Here is a 15,268-nt window from a genome sequence, read left to right as displayed (position 1 = left end):
TTCTGGGGTTTCATATAAATGGCGTCACACAATTTTTATTCTTTAGAGCGAGGCTTACAGAAGCTCCGAATACTGTTTCTGAGAGTCAGCCCACGTTGTAGTAGTAGTGTGCCCCCTTCACTGCTGACTGGTATTCCCAAATGTAGTGTGGCGGCTCTGGTCCGCTCCGTCGAGAGGCACTCGGGCCATTTCCAGGTTTTGGCTATTACGGATAGAACTCGGAAGAGTTTATGTTCTCTCTGGTAAGTACCTTGGAGTGGAACTGTTGTGTGGTAAGGTAGGTGTTTTCATGTTCTTTTGAAAAATTTTATCTTTCAATTAGTTTGCATTGAACACCATTTTGTATTAGTTTCGAGTACACAGCATCGTAGCTAGACAATCACATACTTTATAAAGTGTCCCCCGGCTATTTCAGGCACCCACCATACGTGGTTATTACAGTGTTACTCACTTGGGGGTGGGTGGGGCAGGGGAAAGTGGTTGTGGGAAAATGGAGACAACTGTATTTGCACAACAATAAAACAAAACAGTTATTGACTATATTCCCTATGCTGGACTTTGTATCTCTGACTATTTTGTTACTGCCAATTTGTAGTTCTTAATCCCTTCACCTTACCCCCTGGACCCCCCTCCCCTCTGGCAACCCCCAGTCTGTTCTCTGTAAGTCTTACCGTGTTTGTAAGGGACTGCCAGGCCTTTTCCCAAAGCGATCGTGCCCGTTCTGTGCTCCCACAGATGGCTCAGAGCTCCAGTTCCACGGCCTCACCACCTGTGGCGTGGCCGGTCCCAAATCTCTGCCGTTCCGGTGAGTAACGCTGTCTTGCAGTTCCAATTTGCATTTCCCTGATGACTAATGACGTGCTGAAGTCCTTAATATATATTTCCTTTATGAAGTATCTGCATAAATCTTTTGCCCATTTAAAGAATTTGGTTTGTCTTTTTTAAATAATACACTTTTTATAGACATTAGGGTTACAAAGAATTGAGCAGAAAGTAGAGTTCCTCCTCCCCCATTTCTCCTGTTGGTACTGTCTTGCATTAGTGGGGCACATTTATTATTACAGTTGGGAAGCCAACGTTGACGTACTGACTGAAGTCGCGGCTCTTACTGCAGTTCACTCTGCAGCGTGTTCTGTGGGTTTTGACAGAAGTGTAAGGGCGCGTACCCGCTGCTTTGCGTTCCACGGGTCAACTTCACTTTTCTAAAAATCCGCTATGCACCGCCTGTCTCCCCACCCCCGGCCTTTTCACTGTCCCCATGGTGTGGCCTTTTCTGGAACGCTGTATAGTTGGAGTCACATGGAATGCAGCCTTTTCAGATTGGCTTTTCACTTAGCAATATGCCTTTAAAGTTCCTCCATCTTTTTTGTGATTTGTTGGCTTCTTCCTTTTTATCGCTGAGTAACGTGCCAGCATACGGATGTGCTCGCTGTGGGCGTTTTTGTTGTTGAGTTACGGGAATTCTTTACCCTGGATGCTGGTCCATTGCCAGATAAGGGCTTTTGTAAGTGTTTCCCCAGCTTGTGGCTTGCTTACCCATTTTCTTTATGGTATCTTCTGATCAGATGTTTTTCTTCTGATAAGATGTTTTTAATTTTGATGAAGTCTAATTTATAACTTTTTTTTGGTTGTTTTCTGTGACTCAAGAAACCTGTGCCTTACCCCCAGTCATGAAGATATTCTCTTATGCTTTCCACTAAAAGATTATAGTGTCACCTTTTCCCCTTAGGTCTGGGCTCAGCCTCCAGTTAATATTTGTGTGTGGTACGTGACAGTGGTCAAGCTTCGAATTCTTTTTTTCTATATGGACATCCACTCAGCACCATTTGTTAAAAAGCACCGTTCGTTACTGTGTTCTCCACTGAACTGCACTGGGGCCTTTGCTGGAAGATAAGGACTGAATAAGTGGTTATTCTGAGTTCCCGTTTTGTTATGCTGGCGTGTTGCCAGTACCCTGAGATCGGTATCGCTCTCTGCTGGTGTTTAGACTTACAGTACAAGTCTTCCAGCTTGTTCATTTTTCTCAAGATTGCTTTGCTATTATAGTTACTTTGTGCTTCTATATATACATTGCAGGATTAGTTTTTCATTTTCTTTTTAAAACCCTGCAGAATTGAAATTTTTTTATTCTCATAAAATATACATAACTAAAAATGGTTATTTAATGAAAAATGACTTTAGCCATTTTAAAGCATGCAGTTCAACGGCATCCACCATTAGTAATTGCCAGAACTTTCTCATCTTCCCAGACAGAAACTCTGTGCCCATTAAACACTAGCTCCCATCGCCCCCTCCCTTCACCCCAATAACCTTTATTCTTCTCTATGACTTGTCTGTTCTGGACACTCATGTAAATGGATTTTTACAATAGTGAATCTTCTGTGTCCGGCTAGTTTTACTTAGCACGTTTTTAAGATTCATCTGTGTGGGAGCAGGCATCGGCATTCATCCCTTCTCGGGGCCGGGTTCCTCGCGGTACATTTTCTCCCCGGCGGTAGGCTGCCTCTGCCCTCTGCTGACGGCTTCCTGTGCAGGGGCCTTCTCGTTTGCTGGGTCCCACTTGTTGATTTCTGCTTTTGTTGTCATTAAAAATTTGTTGTCAAGGCCAATGTCAAGGAATGTTCCCTTTATTTTCTTCTAGTAGTTTTGCTAGTGTTATGTTTTGGCTGTTACGTTTAAGTACTTACTCCTTTTTGAGTTAATTCTTGTGAGTGGTGTTAAGGTAGCGGTCCAGCTTCATTTTTCTGCATGTGGTTATCGAGTTTTCCCACCACCATTCGTAGCAAACACTGCCCTTGCTTCAGGGGGTCTTACCGCCTCCCCTGTCAAACGTTACTTGACTGTATCTGTGCGGGTTTCTTTCTGGCCCCTCAATTTGATTCCGTTGTTCTGTGTGTGTATTTTTATGACAGTACCACACTGTTTTGACTGCTGTAGCTTTGTAATATAGCTTGAAATCAGGGAGTGTGATGTCTCCAGCTTTGTTCTTTCTCCAGATTGCTGTGGCTCTTCAGGGTCTTTTGTGGTTTGGTACAAATTTTAGGGTTTTTTCTGTTACTGTGAAAAGTGCCATTGGAATTTTGATAAGGATTGCATTGAATCTGTGGATGGTAAAATAATGTTTTTATGACTAAAACCTACAATGGGTTACCAAGAAGCAGTGGAGGCTACGGCACTTAATCTTTAAAGGATAAACTCACGGTCAGTGTAGGCTCCAGGCTCCACCAAGATTAGACATTTTGGGCTCAGTTCTGTACTGCCTGTTCTCCAGGATTCAGTTGTGATTTCCTCCGGAATTACAGTTGGTGGTTATTCCCACCACATTCTCGGTTCAGACAAGATTCGTGTTATTTGCACACAGTTCCACTGCAGCGAATCTGAGACCACCTGATGTTCTCTGCCTCCCCACTGTGTGGCCTGACACGGTGGGCCAACATTCAGCCGTCCTGTAGGACGGGGGGGGAATGACTAAGGGCCAAAGAGGCATCTGCCTTTCCTGCCCACCACTTTCCTGGGCTCCTTCACTCTTTCTTCTGTTGATACTTCGTTATAGTTTGGCAAAGCCAACTCCTGCCGTTACTGGGCAACTGAAGGGGCCAAAAGCTCCCGGCTCTCCAGAGACCACGGAGAGGAGGCTTGTGATTTTACTGGAAATGGACTGGCAGACAGGTCTCCCCTTCCTGGCCAGCTCCTGCTCTGACACTCACATAGGACGTTATGCAAGGCAGAAGCCACTTCCTGGCTCTGTGTTTTTGGGAAACTTACCAATAACCTCTGTACCTCAGTTTCTCCATCCAGCACCTTGACTGCAGCCCAGGGGAGAGCGCCCTGAGCCAGCGGCGCTCGGCTGAACCACACCAGACTCCAGCACTCGGGGACGGTGAGGTACTGTTTGCTGTTTCGAGGCACTACATTGTGGGGTGATTTGTTACATAAAAATAGATATATCACTTCTCAGAAAGATTAAAAGAAATAGAGAAATCAAGTTCCTCCTCACTGTTCTTAGCGTTCTCTAAATCATTCTTTAATTGGGTTTTGTTGGGATGAACGGAAATTTTCTAGGTGTCCGACTCTGCTGGGTCAGTAGCCATAGTCAGGGGCTGCGTTTGCATCAGGGCTCAGAGGCAGGCTTGCCATTTCTTCTGCGTCTCCCCCGAACCGCCTGGTGTGCGCCTGCGGGGCCGGGCCCGGGAGAGCTCTAGATTTCCTCTCTGCTCTAGTGCATGGTTCTTTGTCCTCCCTCTCTCTGGCTTCTACCACTGAGGAGGAGGGAACACTTGATTAAAACCTTCATAATTTCTAGACTATTCCCTGTCGGTTTATTGACTAATTTACAAATAAATGCTATTTTTCTCTTCAGTAATCACCTCTCAAGGGATCAACGCCTTGTGCTGACTGAGCAGTTAAGCAGAAATCAGACTTAGATTTGTCCATATCATTCCAGAACGTATCATCATGAGGACATTTAAGTAAAATAACCATTTTGACCTTTCTTGAGCTCTATTTTGCACTGTTTTTGTGTTTTTAAGATTAAAAAACAACTCGATTCTCTCAAAAGTTTTATTAGGAAGTATACCTTTATCTGATGCTGTTTAAAATCTTCCCTGCTCAGGACCCTCCCCAGAAGGGTGAGACTGATGTTTTCACTCAACACACGGTGCAGGTAAAGTTATGTACCTTTTCATACAATTTTAAGAAAAATACGAGTTTGATATTTTAAAAAAGCCAGGTTATATAATTGAACAGACCCAACTAAAATTTGCTGTAGTATTTTCGTATTTTCTAAGTTTATGCTCTTCTATGTATTTTTTCCAGATTACTCTATAGGCCAAATTTCCAACAAAGCAGAGGTAGATACTTCTATAAAAAATAAGTTTTATTAACAAAATGGGCCCACAATATAAAATGCAGATAAGTGGGTTCACTTTACTAATTTTGGGGATCGTTGGTCTTACTAGGTGCAGCACTATAAATAAGCAGGTAAAACACAGTCACTAGGTCCCCGCCCGAGGCCTGTGACGACAAGAAACATACACTGGCCACCGAAGACAACAGGTCGGTCACTTGCTCCTGTCACTCGGCTCGCCGTGTCGCCGTCCTGGCTGCCCGAGAGTGCCAGGCCTGGGAAGAGTGAGTCTAAAGCTTATTGAAGCAGAAGTTCTCACATGAAACAGTGCCGGGCGGTCCGAGGGTGAAGGACGGTGGCTCCCAGGGGTTCCCTCTAGAACTTCTGTAGGAATTTGAGGACGAGGTCCCGCAGCCGCACCCTGAGCGTCTCGTCGTTGTCACAAATGATGTGGGTGGAATCCTCCTCAATCTGGATGAGTGTCTCGGCTTCCTGGAGCAGGACGATGTGGCCCTTGGCCGTGTCTTCCACTTTAATGTCACTGAAGCCATGCTGCTCCCAAAGGAAAGAGAAGGCGGTTGGCGGGGGCTCAGAGGAGCGGGGCTGACTGGAAGGCTGGCGGGTGTTTCGGCCGCCAAGACCCCCACAGACAGCCCTCCTCAGCACAGCCCCTGGGAGCGGCCTTCTACGGCAACGGGACTCAACCACGGCTCCGGACAGCCCGCCCTTCAGGGAAAATGAGATGCCTGGTGGAGACAAGCCCTCAGAGAGAGAGGCCACTGAGACACTCGGTGTGGACAAAAGGCAGTAACTAAGTTTAAAAGACGAAAACCTCCTCCTGGAACTTTTTGTTAGAGTGAGCTGCAGTTCTTGCGAGCAGCAGCATGAATAATATGCTTAGCCAATGCCTCCTTTCTATCAAGGATTTTATTGCTAATTCTAATGCTAAAACAGTGATCTCTGAAGTTCTGTGACTGAAGCCAAAATTCTAAAAACCTTTAAAAAATTTTTTCCTTACAATTATAGTCAAGAAATCTATTCCGTGGGAGGAGCAGCCACTGGGGTGAAGGTGTGGGACAGCCACTAAGATGGAGAAGGACCGTTTCTCCAAGATGACCACCTCTCCCCCCGCCCCCCCTGCCAGGGAGGGGCTGGGAGCGGCTTCCCCAACCAGGGACCCAGCAACACTGGCTCCCCAACAGCAACGGGCTGTGTGGGAAAGTGAGGCTCTCGAGGGCGCAGACCCCTCTTCACCCCAGCCTCCCCAGCCCTGCCCGTACTTGACGGGAAGGAAGGGGAAGGCCAAGAAGCAACTGGGGGAATGTGGGGAAGGGGGGGGGCACATTCTTCTCTCACCTCTCTGTAACTGTCCCCTGGTATGACCTTGGACCAAGCAGATGCTACAGGGACAGTAGCTCAGACTGTGGAGACTAAGTAGGAAGCAGCAGTTCCCTGAAGCAGGAGGCCACACCGAGCCGGAAGGATGGCCTGGGCCAGTCGGGCAGTGCTCACCTTCTCCAGGGTCTGCACGAACTGCTCCACTGGGATGCAGCCGCTCAGCAAGGGCTTCGGGGCCTTGCAGTCTGGGACGTCATCACTCGCCCGCTTCCTCTTCTTACCGCCTGTGGGCTGGGCAGGCCTGGGCAGGGGCTGGGTAGGAGGGGACACGGTGGCACCAGGAACCTCCCCGGGGGACAGAGGAGGTAGGAGGACCTGTGGCTCCCTCTCTGCGAGTAATCGTTTCTCTTCCCTTTTCTTGTATGTGGCCGGAGAAATAAACAGTGGAGAGTTCACACAAGGTGCCCTCTTTGTTCCACGTCGAGTCCATGAAGTAGTCTGGCCTCTAGCGTTTGCTGGTTTGGGAGGCAGTGTCCGGGAGCTGGCTGGCATGCTTGGACCTTGGGGGGCTGGGGTTCCCCCGGGTTCATGCCCAGCCCACCCCCCACCCCCACACCCGAGGTACCTGGAGGACGTGCTTGTTATCCTTAGTGTGCAGCACGGCCGAGACAGTTGCCAAGGAAATGCCTGGCTTCATCTCCATGGGCACCAGTGAGTCGGCGAGCTGCAAGCAAACGGGAGTTTCAGTCAGGTGCGCCCTGGTTTGGGGGGCATAGGGGCTGCAGCTCCATCATCTGTGGGGACGTGCAGTCTGCGGGGAAAGGTACCAGTCTCCCAATGTCACAAAGCAGAGCCTATAGAGGTCACGTTATTTCTCTTCTTTTGAATTTTTATTTACCTTATTGCAATTTAAAATGACCAGCTAACCTTAAGAAAGGTAAAAAAAAATTAAAAAACTTAATCAAAAATACATCACACAAATTATGTATCGTCTACCCACCTATCTCCTGCAATAAACGAAGAGAAGACAGAGGAGAAGGGCTGGTGGTGGGTGGCCTGGGCTGAGGAGAGGGAGAGCGCCGACCGGTGGTCTGAGACCCTCCTGCAACATCAGCCAGCAGGAGCACACGCCATCAAGCACAGGGCCCAGGTGCCGCCCTCTGCTTTTCCCTTTTATTCGTCCGCCCCCAAAGGATGACAAGCCAGCACCCTGCCCAGGGCTCAGCCCCTGGACCACTACCACCTCGTCTCCATCCTCCAGGGCTTCCCGGTGACGCCTCTCTTCTGGCTGCTCTCAAAACCCGTGGGGCTCCCAGAGAGGCGCAGCACAGGGCTCTGCGAACGTGCAACAGTGCCCCCTCTTCTCATTACCTTTGCTCGAATGGTTCTCATAAAAGGTATTATGTTAGCATCTAATGGGCTTATAGTATTTTAAAATAACTTCACACATATTTTTAAATGGCTCAGTTTTAGCCTATAGTACAGCAAACATCGATTGATATTACCCACCTAAACAAAAGCTTTTGGGGGTTGTAATCTTTGACAAGTCTGGACACCAGAAAGTTCAAGGACTGCTGGCTCGGTGTGTTGACGTCCAAACCTGACCTTTCAACCCCACTGTCCAACACTAAGCGAGAAAGTACATACCAGACACAGTCCAAGGGCACTGGGTCAGTGCCTCTCACTCTGAGACGAGCAAAATGCAGAGGAAATGAAAAGCAAAATCCCACACATTAAACCACCCTAATGTCTAGACATGCAGATGGTTGGCTCCACATTTGTGTTACAAACAACAAAACAGAAACTAGGCCCCTTTCTGGAGGGGGAGCTTGCTTTCCTCTCTCCCCCGTCAAAAAGATAATCATTATCAATGCCAAGTTGCGGAACTAAAACACGTCCTAGCACTGGCAATATTGACCTAATGTGTCGGGCAGCTGCAAGTTTTAAAGAGCGGTTCTTTCAAAGCTGAAGGTGTTGGAGGGCACCTGAACGAGGCCCACCTGCGGGAGGACCTGCTGTGGCCCAGGTGGGGACAAGGCAGGTCTCAGGGTCAAAGCTGCTAGTCGGCACCTGTTGGGTTTGAGGGAGGGTCTTTGTGAAGGACAGAACAGGGTGCTGAGTCCACTGCCCGCCCCCCCCACAAGCCAGTCCCTTCTCCAGCTCAATGTGAGAAGGTGTAAGAGGCAGATTTGTTCTTTTCTTTTGGTGATTTAAAATGGGAACAAGCTAACATGATTATTTAGTCATGGATAAGGGTAAACCCTGGAATGAGAAATGCCAGAAATTAATTAGCAGGATGGTTTCTCTGTAGATGTCTTAATGTTTTCATCTTTGTCTTGAAAACAACGTTCTGGCTTCCTTTTGCCTCTAGTACTGCAAACCGGAGCACGTGGGATAGGTCTCTGACACCGGTGGGTGGGCCTCAAACCTTTCGCGAGCACCAGACTGCTGGGCCGACCTGGAGCCTGATCCAGCAGGGCTGAGGCCGGGCTCGAACCTGCAGTTCAGACAGGTCTCCAGGGCAGGCCGATGCTGCCGCAGGTGCAGGGGTCCACTCTGAGCTCTCAACAAAGGCTCTGGGGGCACTGCTTGTAGGAACTTTTTCTGCCTCTCTTACTGTCTGTTGAGAACATGTTCAAGCTATCTGAAAAGGCAAAAGGAAGCCAGAAGCACTTCCTGCAGGGTTTTCCACGCCGTCCGTCATTACGGGAGCTGCATTTCACTCCCACTGCCTGCCTTCGCCTCAGACCAGCCGCTCTGGCAACACACCTGACTTTCCCCCATTACAACAGGCCCAGAGTCCACGTAACTGAAATGTTTAGGCTTCAACAGATTCCATCAGTGGATCAAAATCCTTATGTTATACTAAGATGCATACAAATAACATTTTATATTCCTTACCTTTTTGGCCATGCTTATCTCCTCCATTTACCCCTGAACTTGGCCCTCACTCATAAATGAGGTCCAGGAAGCAGGGAAAAGCCCACAACCCTAAGGTGGTTGAGGCACCAACATTTCTGGTCTCGGAGGCCCTGGCCTCCCGGGGCACAAACAGCACGGTCATCAGAGCAGCTGTCACTTCATCACTTGAAAAACGCGGATGAAACAGTGAAAAGCCCGCCTCTCTTCCCACCTACTTGCTTACGGGTCTAAGGGATTCTTTGGTTCATCCATATCTGACACAAACCCAAAAGAAAACTAGTCTTTTTCCAGAGACTCAAGCGATAAACCGACTTTAACCACGAGAAAGAGAACGGCTCACCTCCGGCATGATTTCGATCTTCTCATACCGCCGCTTGAAGGGCAGGGCGAGGACCTCGGCCCGCCGGTAGGACATGGGCGGTGGCTGGCAGTCGATCATCAGGTCCATCCTGTGGGGCTGCGCGGGGGGCGGCTGCGTGTACTGCTCAGGGCAGACCACGTGCAGGGGCTGAGGGACACATGGGACCCGGGGGTGGGGTGGGGAGGAGCAGGCTGTGAGGCAGAGTGGCTTAGGTAAGGCCCACTCCTTACCTAACCCTACCGTCTTGGATGCCCAGGCTCAGCGTGTCCAGGCCGTTTTGAACTTTCCTCTCAAACCCAAGTAACCGGTAAGGGGAGAGATGGGCGCAGTGGGGGGAACAGCACGAATCTACGGCAAGCCCCTGAACTGCCAGCCATGTTGACAAGTGAAGGATTCAGGCCTCCGTTTGTATCTATTTTTGCTTTTGCACTAGACTTGAGTTGCTTTGATGGTGACAATTCCATTCGCCCCTTGTCCTGCCGTCATGGCCTGGGCTCGCCCTTGGCTGACTGGCCAGACTGTGACTTTTCATGCTAGTCTGGCGTTCTGGGGTTGCCACTTTCTATGGTGTCCGCAGGTCCATGGGTGCTGGACAGTGGGCAACGGTCAGGTCACACACTTAACTGCAAGACAGACTGAACCAGAACTCCTTTCTACAAACTCTCTTTTGCAAAGCCACGTACACTTTGGACAAACACCACCCAACTGAAAACTGATCCTGGCAGGCAGTGGAGTCGTTGTATTGTCACTGCTGTCACTTAAGAACTTGGACTGAGCCTCAAGTTCCTGGAAGAATAAGGCTTCCCCGCAGGCCGGACTGGCCGCGTTTAAAACAGCGCTGATTCCTCAGGGCTCCTGCTCCTTTCGTTTTCTTCCTAACCTGGTGGGTATCTTGTAACTGTCTGAAAGTCACCCAACTCCAGTTCCAGCCTGGGGACCTTCCCTGCGTTTCCCTCACACTGGACACCAGGTGGCCTCCTGCTTCCAATATCAGCACACCACCAGGGGGCTGGCTGAGCACACCGGTGTGATGTTACCCAGTAATGAAAACAACAGGCTTTTAAGTGTCTCTTCCAGCACGCGGAGTACACAGTGGGCTATCGAATCACTCCACGCAGGCCAAAAGCTGGCTGACAGCTCTCATCACATCTAGAGAGAGTCCGCATTCTTTCCTTGCAGGGCCAGCAAGCTAGTGGTCACCATAGTCCATTATCCCCACATTCCTGAGGGTCTGCAGCTTTCCCTTCCTTTGAGCTTTGTGCAGAAGCCTCTCACCGTGAGGTCAAAGACTCTGCCAAGAGGAGGAAAGCGAACTTCTGACCTTGGCCACGACAGGAAGGGCTAACGGCGCCTTGCCAAACCACCAGCTGAAGTCAAGACAAGAGCCGGGGCACCTGGCCCTGGTTTAAGGTCCTGAGAACACCAAGGTGACGGGGAGTCAGAAATCTCCCTCTGGCCTGGGCCACGGATAAGCTGCCTTTCTTGACAAGTCTGACCAGCCTCCCGTTCGCTCAGCCATCAAACACATGCCCCCAAGCAGGAGCTCACCCAGGACGGTGGCTTTCTTATTCCCTGCTCTCCCTCTACATTCTCCTTCTGTCCAGATCTCTTCCTTTTACCTTCACGTTTCCCCAACTACTTTCCCTCCTCTGGAGCAGGAAATGCAAAATGAAAAAACCCCAAAAAACAAAAAGCAAGGAAAAAAACAAACTTCTCACAAAAAGCAACCAACACCGTGGTAACTGCCCAAATGTGCAACAAGGGCCCAGGGGGTGCGCCAGCTGTCTTTCAGCTGCATGAGGAGGACTGTTTGTGGGGGGAGGGGGGCAATCGGCTTGTGACTGGACACAGGTGGCCCTCATCGCGCACGGTAGTGCTGAAGCCTTCTTGTCCTTCTAATTTTGATTTCTTTAGAACGGAAACTTCTTTCAGGATGTAAAGCTCAGTGCTTGGAGGTTGGACGGGTAGCCAGGACATGTCCCGGCGCTCTGCAGGTGTTGGGCAGCGGGGAAGACAGGATGTGCAGCCAGACACCCGCCCCTCAGCACAGGTCCACCCCGCAGAGTCACCAGCCCTGTCTCCGTGGTTACCTGCACTTCTTTGAGCAGCTTTGACACCTGGATGAAGTTCAGTCGTGTGTCGATGGGGCAGTAAATGCATTTCATGGCCAAGGGCTGGTAGGGAGCCAGTGCCTCCAGGTATGAGAAGTCCGGCTCTGAAGGAGCACAGATGAGACAGCGTAAGACACAGGCGACAGAGGGGTGGGTGGCGTGGGCGGGAGGGTGAGGGGAGTGGGTTCCTCATCGCCAGGGAGGGGAGCCACTCAGAAGCAGGGACAGGAGAGCTGAGCGTGACGGCTGCAGGAGGAGGTGGGTGTATGTGCGAGGGACCAGCAGAAAGGGAGGGAGATGAGATAAATGGGGGATGAATAAGAGGGGAAATCTCCTCTTCTGTGCAGCAAATGGCGACTGATGACTATAAAAGAAATGACGCAATTAAAAAAAAATCACTATTTGGCAACCATCACAGCAACAACTTATTCAGCCCAGAAGCATCAATAGATGCTAAATAAAAAAATTAAATGAAAACCTGGGAAGGCCAGGGTACATGGACTCAGTGCCCCCACAACAGACAACATTCAAAACTGTGATTTCAGAGGGAAGGCCCTGGCACAGACCGCTCGTGCTCCCAGCTAACGCCTGGGTATGAGGCACACCACATGCTACCTGCTTGTCAGCACAGCCCTGGAGGACACTGGAAATGACCGTGACCCACATCAGCAAAGTGCTTCTGCTGAGACTGCTGTACTCCTGTCAGCAAAGCCAGCGAGTGCATCAGGACGGTCGGTCCTTGTCCTCAAGGCCGGTTTGCTCTCCCCAGAGCCACTCTTGCCACCTGCTGGGCAGGGACTGTTCACGCCACTTGAGGACACTGCCCACCCTGAGCCAAAGGACTGGCTGCTCCCCAGTACGAAGAAGGACACTCCCATTCCAACACAGTGCGCAGGCTGGCCCTCACCTGCCGTGTCGGCGCGGTCAGGGCAGCGGCCAGACTAGATTAACACCCTCCTGTGGACCCTGTTTCCTCAAGAAGAGCACCCAGAACCCCATGCAAGCCTGGCACAGGCTGTGCGGGAGGGCTGGCTGACCCCCTTTCCACGTGTACGTGCGAGCTGCCGTCCCACTGTGGTCATACACCTTTGGAGGAAATGGTCCGAAACTTGTGATGTTAGCAGACATCACGGATGACACATCCGCTCTGGATGCCCAACAAATCAGCTTAAATTTAAGTCATTGCCCAGAGCTGCTACGGACAATGGCAGAGCCCTTGATCTCGTGGAGCTGGCTGAAGAAAAGTCCCTACAGTGGCAACCAGCTGCCACTGTGCCTGTGTGAGTACCACACCCACTGTCACCCACTGTCGTATCCGAGTCCGTGTCGCCTCAGGAGGGACTCGAGAGACCGCCTTATCCTGCTACAGCTACGTTCCCCCAACGACCTCCTGCTTGGCCAAATTAGACGATGGTGAGGCTCTGGGGGTCATGAATCAGTGTTTTGTGGCTGACTTCCTCTGCCTTTGGCGGAAGGAAGAAGGAAAGCAGCCCGAGAGTGCTTTTCTGAGCTCTGGCACTTTCTGTGAGGCCTTGGTGTTAGCAGGAGCGGCCTGGCACGCACAGCCGGCAGCGTGTGGGACGTAAACGATTTCACAATCACTCCAGAAAAGGCCACTCGGTGACCACGCGGGGCCCAAACAAAAATAAGACCTCTCCATAATCATGCCTGAACACAAAACCACAACACTATGCAAACCACAACACACGCCACCATCGCCCTATCCCAGCTCCAGTCTGCTTGCCTTCCAGCATCGAATCGTCCAGACACCCAGTCACAGAGCTGCTCCTGCCTCCTGACAGCAACCGGTGCCGAGCGGTGTCCCGCGTCCGTGAGCCCACCTCAAAGTCACCAACACGAGCCCACGGCCACTAGAATTCGTTTTTGAAATGCTCCGAGATGCCTCTCGCTTCCCCGTGGCCCGTGTGCTCCCTCACTGCAATGAGTCGACAGACCCAGCTAGGTCTGTTGTGCTCCCAGCGGTCTCTGGCTGGGGGCACTGTTACTCCTCATAAGCAGGCTGAGCACAGGAAGGACCCAAAGTGTCCCTGACCCTAAAGCTGTGGGCACAACTAGACTCTGCTCTGTTACTTAAGTCTCTACAGCAGTTAGAAAACTCTAAGTCGGTAACTGATCCGTGGCTTCACGTGCGGGCACAGTATGAAGTGCTTTCTCTCAACGATCACCAACGCACAGGGCTGCCCAAGGACAGAGCTGCCAATCACCCCAAGTTCTAATGAGGAAAGTGACGCTCAGAGAGCCAAAGTCACTTGGCTGAGTTACAGGAAGCCAGACCAGACTTCGGAGCAGGGGTTTTCCTGCATAGCTCGTGAGATGTTCAAACCCCAAGGCCATCTGAAGATGTTAAATTGATCAAATATACAGTGATTACATAAAACCCTTACTTGATCTCATAAAAGGATTTATTTTACTCTGAGGGGCTCATTCTCCAAAAAAAACCTGCAAGCCAGAATGGACGTCAACCAGAGGAGAAAGACCCAGTTCGGGAAATGACTCCTAATGCGTCAAACCAGGCTGGGGGCCAGTCTGCCGGCAAGTCTGAAGAGCTCACGGAGCCCCAACCAAAGCAGTGTGGTAAGCTTCGTTTTGGGGAAGACTCTACAAAACTAGACGCAAAAGTTTTGTCTGGTACAGTCATTAACAAGACTGTTTGCTTTATCTGACTCTTTCCCTGTGGTTTCTTTACCCTTTGGTGTTTATGAAAAAAGAGCGTTCATATTTACGCCTTATTTTAAAACTGTCCCTAGGTCCCCACCTGGTAGGCGTATCAGTGACGGTCCCAGTGGGAAAGGCAGGGTTCGGAATTACCTGTGAATATGACAGTGTTGAGACTAGACTTTCCCCAGAGCTCCATGAAATGGACCACGTCCCCAAACCGCAGAGAAGGGTGCCCAGTGAAGACCACGCATGGCTGCCTGAAATCGTTGCTGAAGTCGCCGTGGATGCTGGGGTAGTGCTTCAGCTTGTTGGTCTGAATGAGCTACAACAGACACAGAAAAAAGCACACGAAGAAATGTTAGCCTGTCTCGGTGGAAGGAAGACCACAACATCAGAGGGTAACCAGAAGTAAATTAAAAATACAAATCTTATTATAATTTGCCAAAGATTGAAATTTCTTACCTACAATGTAACCCTTTAACAGATGGGACCTTTTAATACTATTAACATATCCTGTGGAAACTTTTCAGGTTGCTGCGGCCTGGCGTCCAGGCCGTAGTCTCCCTTTACAGGTTCCCGATACTCGGGGCCCAGGCCCAGTTACTGTCTGGAGTACAAGTAACCTTCCCAAAACACGGGAACCAGCACATTCTGTCACCAACGAACACCCACACCAGAGCAACTACTTCCCGACACAGGGCCTCCTCAAGAAGTTACGGCTGTAAGTTACTGTGGTGACTTAGTAAAGACAGAGGCCAAACTGGCCTGCAGAAATCTGTGCCGCGTGACGTCCTCGTGACACAGAGAGCCACTCTAAGAAGCAGACTGTGCACAGGCTCAAACTCATCTCAAGAGTTTATGTTGCGGTGCTGGCCGGGTGGCTCAGTTGGTTGGAGCATCGTCCTGTACACCAAAAAGATTGCAGGTTCGATTCCTAGTCAGGGCACATGTGAGAGGCAACCAATAGATGTCCCCCCCACCAACCTCCTCACTCTCTAAAATCAATAAACG

At 50.2% G+C, this 15,268-nt stretch overlaps 1 protein-coding gene across 2 annotated transcripts in view; it reads right to left on the bottom strand.

The window, feature by feature from the left end:
* Nucleotides 1–4,316: 4,316 nt before the first annotated feature.
* The window catches only part of INTS9 (integrator complex subunit 9), an 81,097-nt gene continuing 70,145 nt past the window's right edge, over nt 4,317–15,268 (bottom strand). For both annotated transcript variants that reach the window (XM_024568719.4, XM_045202425.3), the window contains 6 exons: nt 14,408–14,579; nt 11,558–11,682; nt 9,447–9,614; nt 6,810–6,908; nt 6,359–6,496; nt 4,317–5,398 (listed from right to left, as the gene is read on the bottom strand). In XM_024568719.4, coding sequence (XP_024424487.1) covers nt 5,222–5,398; nt 6,359–6,496; nt 6,810–6,908; nt 9,447–9,614; nt 11,558–11,682; nt 14,408–14,579 — 879 coding nt within the window. In that variant the 3' untranslated portion in view covers nt 4,317–5,221. The remainder of the gene's footprint in view (nt 5,399–6,358; nt 6,497–6,809; nt 6,909–9,446; nt 9,615–11,557; nt 11,683–14,407; nt 14,580–15,268) is intronic.

Source organism: Desmodus rotundus, chromosome 9, assembly GCF_022682495.2.
Source record: "Desmodus rotundus isolate HL8 chromosome 9, HLdesRot8A.1, whole genome shotgun sequence".
NCBI lineage: Eukaryota > Metazoa > Chordata > Mammalia > Chiroptera > Phyllostomidae > Desmodus > Desmodus rotundus.
Note: the sequence above shows the minus strand (reverse complement) of the source record. Positions and strands in the feature narration are given on the sequence as shown.